The 12,659-nt window shown below is 36.2% G+C and overlaps 2 protein-coding genes and 1 long non-coding RNA gene across 3 annotated transcripts; all 3 read left to right on the forward strand.

Annotated features, from left to right (window-relative positions):
* The first annotated feature begins 2,146 nt into the window (after nt 1–2,146).
* On the forward strand, nt 2,147–3,708 carry LOC105972054 (malonyl-coenzyme:anthocyanin 5-O-glucoside-6'''-O-malonyltransferase). The gene has a single exon (XM_088811532.1). It carries the CDS (start codon nt 2,208–2,210, stop codon nt 3,555–3,557), a length of 1,350 nt encoding a protein of 449 aa, XP_088667658.1. The 5' UTR covers nt 2,147–2,207; the 3' UTR covers nt 3,558–3,708.
* A 2,287-nt stretch (nt 3,709–5,995) lies between these two features.
* On the forward strand, nt 5,996–7,765 carry LOC148765608 (malonyl-coenzyme:anthocyanin 5-O-glucoside-6'''-O-malonyltransferase-like). The gene has a single exon (XM_088812201.1). It carries the CDS (start codon nt 6,263–6,265, stop codon nt 7,643–7,645), a length of 1,383 nt encoding a protein of 460 aa, XP_088668327.1. The 5' UTR covers nt 5,996–6,262; the 3' UTR covers nt 7,646–7,765.
* A 3,745-nt stretch (nt 7,766–11,510) lies between these two features.
* On the forward strand, nt 11,511–11,986 carry LOC148765609 (uncharacterized). The gene is made up of 2 exons (XR_016029219.1): nt 11,511–11,582; nt 11,661–11,986. It is a non-coding gene; the product is annotated as an uncharacterized LOC148765609 (long non-coding RNA).
* Nucleotides 11,987–12,659: the final 673 nt, after the last annotated feature.

The following is a 12,659-nucleotide window of genomic DNA, read 5'->3' on the forward strand; positions in this document are numbered from 1 at the left end:
TACGAGATTATGATATTGATGATGATCTATTGGTACACACAAATTTGTCCGAGATATTTGATGCGCATACCAAGAAACAGAGATAATAATTCAACATTGTCGGGACATGCTTACACATTGGAGCTCTTGTCTGGATCAGACACACAATGTATTGAATTAATGCGCATGTCTCGTCTTGCATATATTCGTTTGAGCATGCATTTTAGACAACGAGGGTGGCTGCATGATAGTAGACATGTATCAGTAGAAGAAAAAATGGCAATGTTCTTGCAAATTATTGGGCATAATAAGCGTCTTCGTGTAGTGAAGCGTAGATTTCAACACTCTTCACAAACAGTTCATGCGTATTTTCACGAAGTGTTGAGTGCAATGATGAATATGTCAAGGGACATAATAGTACCAACAACATTTGACCCAAATCCAAATATTTCGGCAAGTTTTAGGAGGTTACACCGAATTTTTAAGGTAGATATTGTGCATCGTTCCATTTTCTATCATTATTTAATTTTCTTTTTGTTTCCGTAACTTATTTTTATCTTATTGTAGGGAGCAGTAGGTGCACTTGATGGTACACTAGTACATGCAGTTGTTCCAATTTCAAAGGAAACTATGTACAGGGGTAGAGGAAAGAGCCAATGCTATTAAAATGTTTTAGGAATATGCGACTTTAATATGATGTTTACATTCGTTTGGGCAGGTTGGGAAGGGGTAACACACGATTCAAGAGTCTTAACAGATACAGTTGCTGATCCCACAAACGGTTTTCCATGGCCTCCCGCTGGTATTACTTTAAATTCAAACTGTAAATTCTAATCATTTATACTTTAAATCTAATCTTGAATTATTTTTATTATTATTACAGGTAAATACTATCTTTGTGATGCAGCATACACACATACTAGAGGATTTATGGTTCCGTATCGCAATGTGCAATACTGGTTAGGAGACTATCGTCGTAGACGTGCTTTGACTAAAGAAGAAAAATTTAACCATGCTCATGCTCAACTAAGGAATGTCATTGAACGAACTTATGGAGTTCTGAAAAATAGATTTCCAATTTTAGAAAAGATGGCCCCTTTTTCATTAGATGTGCAAAGAAATATAGTGATTGCTTGTTTTGCTGTGCATAATTTTATAAGAAAGGAGCGTATTAGTGATAAATTTTTTGAGGAGCTTGATCAACCCAATATGCCTTTTGATGGTGCGAATGAGGATGGACAAGACCACGAGAATGATGGTACAACTACCGGACCATGGTGGGGGGTCGATGACATGCAGTATATGGCTAATGTTCGTGATGAGATCACAACTTGATTGATGCATTGAGTGAGTGACCATTTAGAATTTATTAAATATTTGACGTTGATTTTAGCGACTTTAATCTTTTAGGTCAATTTTAGCGACTTTAATGTATTTCCATATTTTTTAGCTATTTTTATTTGTGAATGTTATATTTATTAGTTGTTTGAATTTTATATTTTATCTATGTTAAATATTTTAAATTTTAAATTTTATTGATTACGTAGATCATGCTTATTTGTTTTTTGTTTATTTATAGATGTTAATCAAAATTAATTAATTAACAAATAAAATGTCAGCATTAAATAAGGGTATAATAGGAAAATAACAATATTCAGACATTCAATTATCAAATGGACTTAATTGCTCAGCATTCAGCATTCGGACACAACTCTTATCCATTCAGACACGTATTCAGCATTCAGGCATTCATCGCTTAATCCTGTCAAACGGGCCCTAAGTGTTACATAAATTATACTTTAGGGGTGCAAAGTGTATTTAACCGGAACAAATAAACAAAAACAATGGCCGGTCCCATTGGCCATCTAACTTGAACACATCTCACAAATGACAAAACCACCACAACCACCGTTCACCACCTTCCACCACACACCCATATTCCCCACAACCACCGCTCACAACGTTCCACCCCCCAATTGTTTAATTCCTTTTACAAACCCGCCACATGCAACCACCGTTCTCCACATTCCACCATCTACCAATTTCCAAAAAACAAATTAAAAGTTTGTCATCTTCTAGAAACATTATAGAATCATCTACTAGATGAAACATTATAAAATAAATAAAAACATTAGTATGTTAAATATATATATATATATATACATATATATATATTTATATATTATATAGTTTCCAAAACAAATCACCTCCAACCCCACTTGGTCGCCATGATGACCTTGCTTGAAACCTGCCGGATTCCACCTCCGCCTAGCTCCGCCGCCGCCGCCGAGCTACAACTCCCACTTACCTTCTTCGACATCGTCTGGATTCACTTCCAACCCATTCGCCGCCTTCTCTTCTACGAATATTCCGGCTCCGAATCCCATTTCTTGGAAACCCTAGTTCCGAAACTCAAAGAATCACTCTCCCTCACTCTCAAACACTATCTCCCACTCGCCGGAAACCTCCTCTACCCTCTAAACACCGACGAACAAAAGCCCCTCCTCCGCTTCATCTCCGGCGACTCCGTCTCCATGAAAATCGCCGTCTCCGGCCGAGACTTCGACGAACTCGTCGGAAACCACCCACGCGACGCCGATCAGTTCTATGACTTCGTCCCGGAAATCCCTCCGGCAACGGAAGATTCCGAGTACAAAATAGTCCCGGTTTTCGCTCTGCAAGTGACGCTATTTCCCGGCCGGGGAATTTGCATCGGTTTCTCCAATCTCCATAGCCTCGGCGACGCGAGATCGATCGTCGGCTTTATGCGTGCATGGGCTTCCATGTGCAAACTATCCAAAGAATCAGAATCTCTGCCGATTTTCGACAAATCCATGGTCCACGATCCTCTCGGAATCGACGATACATTCTGGAAAGCAGTGAAGAATATTCCATTCAAGCCATCATATTCTTTCCCACTACCCACGAACAAGGTCAGAGCCACGTACACTCTCCGCCAATCCGATATCGAAAAGCTCAAAGATTCGGTCTTGGCCAAGAAACCGGATTTAGGCCACGTGTCGTCTTTCGTCGTGACAGCGTCCTACGTTTGGACAACCTTGTTGATATCATCTGCAGACGATCACGTAGAAGATCGGAGTATTCACGAATACTTTGTATTCTCAGTAGACATACGGGAGCGGATGAATCCAGCAGTGCCGACAAATTACTTCGGCAATTGCCTTTGCGCGGGCATAACGGAAATCGAGCACGAAAGGCTCGTCGGTGAAGAAGGGCTTGCAGTTTCTGCTGAGTTCATGTCTGAACTCATCAGGAACCGGATGAACAATAAAGACGAGGTTCTGAAAGGCGCCGAGAATTGGATGGATGGGAGTAGGAACAAAGTGTGGGCCCGGGCGGTTGGGGTTTCCGGTTCGCCGAAATTCGATTTGTGTAGTGCGGATTTCGGATGGGGAAATGCGAGGAAGCTCGAAGTTGTGTCGATTGATGGACAAAGGTGCTCGATTTCGTTGTGTAAGTCGAATGATTCCGAGGGTGGATTGGAGATTGGTTTGTCTTTGCCTAAGAAGAGAATGGACGCTTTTGCTGCTGTATTTACAGATGGCCTAAAATCGTGATTTTGTAATAATAAGTGTTTTTATAAGAATTGGAATTAGGAAGAATAAATGATGGGGCAGAAATATGCACACGGTTCCATTTATTGATTGTTATTTTTGTTGAGCTATATCAATGCAAAATTTTATATAAACTATGATTTTTCAAACCAAACCAATTTTGTATTATTTTTAATATTTTTATACGATTTGAAGTTTGAACGGCTTTTGCATTTATGTAAAAAAATCTATTAAAACAATTTGGACCATTCTTTTTTAAAAATGAACATATTGAACAACATCTCATCAAATATATGGTCAACTTATTAACATATGGTGGCTGTTCCATAACTCACTCAATACTTCTTTTAAAAGCCAGAAGTCCATTCAATATTCTCTTCTTTGAGAAAATTGAAAAGTCAATATTAAAATTGTTTTTCCACTATCTTCTTCCAATTATATGACTATAGTCATATTCTTGTTCACATTTAACAATTTATATAAAAAATAACTATTATTTACGAAAAAAAATCTGTCAACATCACTATACATTAGGAAAAAAAAACCTACATATCTTACATATGACTACAAAGCTGGCCTGTAGTCATATCCGACTATAAAACTACAGTAGCGGAACACGAAGTTGTTGTAGAGGGAGGCGGCGACGACGGCGGTGGTGTATATATATGGAAAAAAAAAATCAACAGAGAGAGAAAAAGATAACCAAAGAGAGAGCGAGAGAGGCGACGGCAGTGAACGAAAGGAAGAGTAGGGGAGACGATGGTAGTGTACAGATCTGGGATTAAAAAAATAAAGAAATCGAAAAAGAGATAACAAAAGAGAGAGATAGAAATTTTGTAGAGTGGAGAGAGAGACAGAAGCGGGTAGAAACCCGAAAAGGTGAAAAAATCGGGTCGCTGTGCTGAGAACCGGAAAATCTCCGGTCGGACCGGACAAAACCGGATAAAACTGGGAATAAAAACTAGTTTTATATTATTAAGGAAGAAGGAAGAGTAAGAAGAGGGTAAAAAACGAAAACAAAATAATAGCATAGGTTTTAAACAGATCTGAGGCGCACAATCAGAGAGAGAAGAAAAAGTGAGAAAGGAGGCTGCAGTAAAATATTGAAGCCCTCGTACAACATTTAATGTTCCCTTATTTTATTTGAGATATCTTCTCTTGCCATTATTTTATTTGAGATCTTTTGTCTTGCCCATGTGAGTTGGAAATAGAATAATATAAAGGGTACATTACACCCATCCTTTGACTTAACGCAAATTACAAAAAAATCATTTTTTTTTATAATTACAATTATCATTTAATTACAAATCTTCTTATACGTGCATCTTTACGGTGCATTTAGTGGAATTTTATAGATTATGAAGAATATTCTCCAGTTTATACCTGATTTATCCCATTCGAGCTCCATATTTTGAAACAAAATGATCATAAGATGTGTCTATTGACTGAATCAGAAACTGCATTTCAACATAAAACGAGTACATACTAGAGAACATTCTATGGAATGTAGAAAATTATGTTGAATTTAATACCATAAGGGTGGACGTGTAAGAAAATTTATAGTTAATGGGTGGTTGTAATTACACAAACATAAAAGATTTTTTCGTAATTTATCCTTAACTTAGGGGAGTAGCCATATATAGTCTACCGTAATATAAAATGGGAGATGTATTTCAATACATTAAAGTGCATCGACATTTGAAACAAATCGGAAAATTGAGAAATAAAAATATAAAGACAAGTGAAGAGGTAATGCGTCCAAATAAATCTAAATGCTAAGAAACGAAAAGTTTAAAGTCAACTTGCCACATCAACATTTAATGGCTTAATTTCACTTTGCACCCTTGAAATATACCATTTTGGCACTTTGCACCCTCGAAAAATAATAATAGCACTTTGCACTCTCAAAACACAATAAATCATTCACAATGCACCCTCAATTGAATAATAAAGGCAATTTATTTTTCATTGGTGTTTTTCTTTTTGGGGTACAAAATAAAAAAAATTGTTGTTTACTTGAACCTCAAACCTAATTTCGAGCGGACAAAGTGCGAAAAAATAAAATTACACCGGATTATTTAAAAAAAACTACATTATCTTACAAAAGAAAAATAAAAAAAATAATCTTTTATCACTAAATTATTCGATTGTGGATCTTTTATGTCACAGTTTGTAAAATATTAGGTGAAAATATTTGGAAGAAAAAATAATTTTCAGATAACTTGATAACGTAATAGCTGAATGATTTTTTTCGTAAAATATTTTATTTTGATAAAACAATATAATTTTTAAATATGTTGATGGAATGTATTTTTATTTTTGAACTTTATAGTTTCAAAATGATTGATGAATAAAAAAAATATTTGACATTTGGCATCCTAAAAAAATATCACTACAAATATTAAATTTATATTTTTTAGCTTTAAAAAATTTATGCATGATTTATTGTATTTCGAGGGTGCAAAGTGCTATTAATTTATTTCGAGGGTGCAAAGTGCCAAAATGGTATATTTCAAGGGTGCAAAGTGGAATTAAGACAGCTAACTTCAACGCGTTTCAATGTCAATCATCTTCTATAAACATAGCAAAAATATATACTCTAGAAAAAAGAACGTGATAAAACAAATAAGTCTATATATATGATATATCATCTTGTTGGCCAATCAAATCTCCTCCGGCCACCACACTTGTTTTCCTGAAAGGTCGCTATGGCGACGACGACGACTTTGCTTGAAACCTGCCGGATTCCACCTCCGCCCAGTTCCGCCGCCGCCGCCGAGCTACAACTGCCGCTTTCGTTCTTCGACATCGTCTGGATTCGCTCCCAACCTATTCGCCGCCTTCTCTTCTACGAATATTCCTGCTCCGAATCACATTTCTTGGAAACCCTAGTTCCAAAACTGAAAGAATCACTCTCCCTCACTCTCAAACACTATCTCCCACTCGCCGGAAATCTGCTCATCCCTCTAAACACCGCCGACCAAAAGCCCCTCATCCGTTACATCTCCGGCGACTTTGTCTCCCTCAAAATTGCCGTCTCCGGCCGTGACTTCGAAGAACTCGTCGGAAACCACCCGCGCGAGGCCGACCAGTTCTACGACTACGTGCCGGAGATCCCGCCGGCAACGGAAGATTCCAAGTACAAAATAGTCCCTGTTATTGCTCTGCAAGTGACGCTATTTCCCGGCCGTGGAATTTGCATCGGCCTCTCCAATCTCCACAGCCTCGGCGACGCGAGATCGATCGCTAGCTTCATGCGGGCGTGGGCTTCGATCAGTAAATCCGGCGGAGAAGATGAGTTTCTAACCAAACACGGCGAATCTCCGCCCGTTTTCGACAGATCCGTAATCAACGATCCGCTCAAAATCGACAGTATATTCTGGGAAGTCATGAAAAAGATTCCTTTCACACCATCATCTTCCCCACTACCAACGAACAGGGTTAGAGCCACGTACACTCTCCGCCAATCCGATATCCAAAACCTCAAAGATTTCGTCTTGGCCAAGAAACCGGGTTTAGTCCACATGTCGTCTTTTGTCGTAACAACGTCCTACATTTGGACAACCTTGTTGAAATCTGCAGATGCTGTCGAAGACGAAGACGACGATCATAGTACGCTCGAATACTTCAAATTCGCGGTCGACGTTCGCGAGCGGGTAAATCCTTCGGTGCCCACAAATTACTTCGGCAATTGCCTAGGCGTAGGTATAGCGGAAATCGAGCATGAAAAGCTTGTCGACGAAGAAGGGTTATTAGTTGCGGCTGAATTTATGTCTGAACTTATCAAGAACATGAGTAACAATAAAGACGAGGCTTTGAAAGGCGCTGAGAATTGGATGGATGGTAGTATGAAACACGTGTGGACCCGAGCTGTTGGGGTTTCGGGTTCGCCGAGATTCGATTTATGTAGTGCGGATTTTGGGTGGGGAAATGCGAGAAAACTCGAAGTTGTGTCGATTGATGGAGAGAGGTGTTCGATTTCGTTGTGTAAGTCGAATGATTCGGAGGGTGGATTGGAGATTGGTTTGTCTTTGCCTAAGGAGAGAATGGCTGCTTTTGCTGCTATATTTGCCGATGGCCTAAAATTGTGATTTGTGGATTCATGTTATTACAACTTTCGTAATCACTAATGTAGTGTTTGCAAAAGCTTATTTAAAAACAGAAGTTATGTATTCCGAGTTAAGTTAATTTTAAGTGTTTTATATCAAAAAGTTGGGATGATTGCGATGGTGTTTGCAAATGCTTTTAGAAATAGATTATGAGTTTTTTTGTGCATATAATCTTTTCTTAGGTGTTTGCAAAACAACTTTTTGCTTTTGTTTTTCTTAAAATAGACTGCTTTAAGCTATAATTTTAAAAACACCCATGTATCTGTCTTTTTCATTTGAGTTAATTTTTCAGGTTTTTTTTTTTTTGCAAACACCCCCAACTTTTAGAATTAAGCATTTAATATTAACTTAACTCACAATCACTAGTTAACTTAGGGTAAAATTCATTTTCATCCCTGAAGTTTACAGCCAAAATTAAATTAGTCCCTCAGGTTCTAATTTGCTTCAATGTCATCCTCCAAATTCAATTTCACTGCCAAAATCAAATATATTTTACTTAATTCCCACATTGCCCTTCAAACCTTGGGGACGAAAATGAAATATATCTAATTTGACAGTTTTAAAATTATAAAACTTATTTAAACACTATAATAAATCGGCTTAATCCCACTCTGCACCCTTGAAATATACCATTTTAACACTTTGCACCCTTGACACAATATATTTTTCCTTTCTTTTTGATCATTTTTCCTTCATGGACACTTATAAATGCCTCTAATACAATCTTAACAACTTTCATTTTATTTAGTTTATGTCTCAAGGTCTTAATAGTTTCATTTTTTTCTAAAATTGTTTAGTGTTTAAATTCAATTTTTTTTTCTTAATTTTGAATTTAAAGTTCATCTCTATTTTTTTCAAGTTTCAATTTAAGTTTTTTTTCTTTCTTGTAATTATTTGGAAAAAAAAAAGAAAAAAAATTGGAAAACCGCTTTGGACCCGGACCTTGATGGACCTGGGTTAGGGGTGGAAATCAGACGGATCGGAACCGGTTCGGAAAAAAATCCGAATTTTTTCGGAACTACAATATCAGTACCGATTCCGATTCCGAAAATTTCGGAATCATAAAATGAGATCCGATTCCGAAAATTTCGGAAATTTCAGAATTTTCGAAATTTTGAAGAAATTTCAAAATAAAAGTGGGGAAGAAAAAAAAAACACTTTGAAGCCAATAAAAAATAGCTAAAACCCAACAATAATCAATGGTTGTTTATCCACACAGTGCATCACAACCAAGAATGGGAATTCGAATGAAAAGGCTAAAATCTTTCTAGGAACAAAGTTAGAAATGAAGAAATAAAACATCAAATCTTGAAAGAACAACTGCTATTATTTCTTCTCTTCGTATTCCGAAACAAATAGAAATACATCTACGGATCCGCAAACAAATGCACACGTGGAGAAAAAAATTATTACACAGACGAAAATGCGTGATCCAGAAGAATTAGGAATGAAGTGAAGAAAGAAAAATAGAACAGTGGAGAGGGGAGCGGCACACGAGAGGAGATGGATAGGGTTTGGAAAGCAAATGTATGTTTACTTGTAAAATGGGCTAATACTTGGTAAAAGTGTAAAATGGGCCAACATTGCCGGGCTTCTATTCTTAGTTTAAATTTTAGTATAAAAAATATGTAAATAAGTATATAATTATTCTTAGATATGTATTAATTTTCGGAAAAAAATCGGAAATATTCGGAATCAATTTGGATCGGAAATTGGAAATTCCGGATATTATATATCACATTCTGATTCCGATCCGATTTTTTTCAGAAATTTCGGAAATTGGAATTTCGAAATTCGGAAATGAAAAATTTGTTCCAAATTAGAAAATTTTCGTAACGGAATCGGCGGAAATCAGAATTTCGGTTCCGATTTCCACCCCTAACCCAGGTGGACCCGCCTCCCCACGGGTCGGTTTCGGGTCCCCTAAATGTCAGACCTGGACCCGCGTGGCCGTGTCTAGTTGGGACCATCAAAGAAGAGGTTCTCATAGAAGTGGGTGCAGTGGTGGCGAGGAGAAAAGTTGTCGGCTAGATGTTTGTGGTGGCAGTGGATCAAGATTTGATTTTGGAAGAAGTTGTGCTTTACTATGGTTGTACTCAAAGATACAACCCGATAATGCAAACATATTTTAGGGACAAATTGGGTAAATGCAAACATATACTAATAGTGTTAATTTTTTGACGGTTGACTAAAAATAATAGGGACCATTTTGTTACGTTTCGTAGTTCAAGGAGGGTGTTTGTGACACACCCTATAGTTCAGAGGTGCAAACTGTACTTACCCCGTAATAAAGGTGGTGTTTGCAAACGCCTTTTGAAAGTGATTATGAGCTTTTTTTTGCTCATAATTTATTTTCAGGTATTTGCAAAATCAACTTTTGTTTTTGCTTCTCTTAAAATAATCTGCTTTAAGTTATTTTTGTAAAAGCACCCCTAACTCTGTTTTTTCTGTTTAAGTTTATTTTCCGAATTATTTGCAAATACCCTCAACGTTTAGAAATAAGCACTTAAAACTAACTTAACTCACAATCACTAACTAAATCCATTATTTTTCTTCTCTAATTTTGTTTACTTTTGTCTTTCCTCATTCAAGTGCCATTTTTTTTATTTGAGATCTTTTCACCTACCTCTATGAGTTGGAAATAGAATAATATAAAATGACAAATGTATATTCCAAATTTTCAACACATTAAAGTAGATCGACATTTGAAACAAATCGGAAAATTGAGAAATAAAAATATAATGACAATTCAGGGGGTAAATGTGTCCGAATAAATCCATGCTAGTTTAAGAAATAATTTTTTTAAAGTGAATTCGCCACGTCAACATTGATAGTCATATGAAACAAATGAATAAGGTGGTGAATATTTTGCAAACCGAGGAACCATTTCAACACATTTGATAGTTTAAAGGGACTCCAATGGCAAAGTATCAAAATGAATCATCAAATATTAATTTGATACTTATTTACCTCAACTACAGGGATTAAATGAATCATCAAATTTTAAATAAAGTATAAATACATTTAATATTTACACATGTCAATTGATAATAGGTTTATTGGATAGTTAATATTTTGATACATTTTTTTCCAGTTTGCATTTTTGTATCTCCAGAAGTTGAATATCAAAATAACTACCAATTTAATTTTCCGTTTAGAGATGAAAATTTAAGTTTTGAAGTATGAAAATAGAAGTTATACTATTTAATTCTTCCTTAGAGTTGCTCTTAAGGCGATGAATGTCATAGTACATTAGTGCAGAATGAGCTTTGCCCTTATCTTTATATATAAAAGGGTTCCTACGATCCTACTCCCGGTGATAAACACCAGGTGGGTCTTCTGCTGCCACGTGTTTTTTTTTTTATTTTTCTAAAACCCCTAAAGGTAAACCCTAACGGGAAATCTATTATAAAATACAAAAAAGAGACACGTGGCAGCAGAAGACCCACCCGGTATTTATCACCGGGTGTAGGGTCGAACAAATCATATAAAAGAAAGGTTTTGCCCCGAAACCCTATTTTTTCATTTTTTTTATCCGTCCCACTTTGTACAGAACTACCCACGTTTTTCTAACTGCAAAACTTCTCACGTGTAGAAACTTCTCCCTCCACTTCTCAACTTCACATTAGTTGCACTTGCATATTTATCGTATAAACACGTCTCTTTTCAGCACTCCCTTGACTGTTCTGCAACAATGGAGAAAATTGAAACCACCGTAAGTATTTCTCCTAATACTTATATATATATATATATATATATATATATATACCGATTATGAACTGGTGCCATTTGCCAACTAATTGCTTTTGATTCAAGGGTTATGATGATGATGATGATGATGATGATGATGATGATGATGATGCTTGGTTAGGATGTGATGATAATTCTCCACGTCCCTCCATCTCTTCTCTCAGGAAAGGTGATTTATTTACTTCAAGTTCAGTTTATTTTGCTCTGCATATTGTCATCTAATTTATGCAAATATGTTATTCTTTAGATTCCCATTTGACGGAAAATCCAAGGAATCCGAAGTTAACAAAATCGGAAGTTGTTTTGTAAAATATATCTCTGTTTCGGATAAACGTTATTCTCTTTCATTTGTTGTTTTGTACCTCTCTCTCTCTCTCTCTCTCTCTCTCTCTCTCTCTCTCTCTCTCTCTCTCTCTCTCTCTCTCTCTCTCTCTCTCATAACATGAGTTTACTTATGTTGTACCTATATTGATCTTTCGTGGGATGTAATGGATAATAATCATATACGAATTGTGCCTCTTCGTACTTATGGCCAATGCTTTTATTTTTGTTCCCCAACGTTTTATTGATTAATTGCAGGTTTTTCAAATAATTGAAGAAATTCAAAACATGTTGACTTAGTTTTCTAACGCAGGCATTTGTTCTTGGGTTTGCATTCATCATTGTATGACCAGATTATGCAGTCGACGGATTTGAATGATTGGTTGGAGAACTTAAGAGATGTATTACCAGACGGTTACAGAGAACTCCTGAAGCAATACACTACACAGTATGACTCTATATGAACGTTCACTTCTTTTACATGTTTATATTTGTCTACTTCTATACCACAGAGTTTATGCAATTTTTTTATTTTTTTTTTGTAAATATCGACAGTCAAGAAACTTTTTGTTCTTTTTTGTTCCTTTTTTCGTTTTTCTTTATCATCATCATCATCATTTTTATACATGTTTTTGTGTGTGTGTGTGTGTGTGTGTGTGTTCTCCTCCGCCGTAACAAATGTTAAGGCTGATCGTATATGCATTTTCACTTCTTCTTTAAGTTTGAACAAACATTGTGCAAATAACATTGTCAACCCCCAATGTTTATTACAAAATAACCATGTAATCCATTTTAGAAGATAACATGTAAAGGGACAAGGTAACTGCTACAATAATTTCACCTTTGTATGTTATCTTCTCCGCTTGTATTCTTTTACTGTGTTTTTGCTCTATTTATTTCTGCACGGTCGTACATATATCTGGAA

Source organism: Erythranthe guttata, chromosome 13, assembly GCF_056151865.1.
Source record: "Erythranthe guttata isolate IM_541 chromosome 13, IM_541, whole genome shotgun sequence".
NCBI classification, from domain to species: domain Eukaryota; kingdom Viridiplantae; phylum Streptophyta; class Magnoliopsida; order Lamiales; family Phrymaceae; genus Erythranthe; species Erythranthe guttata.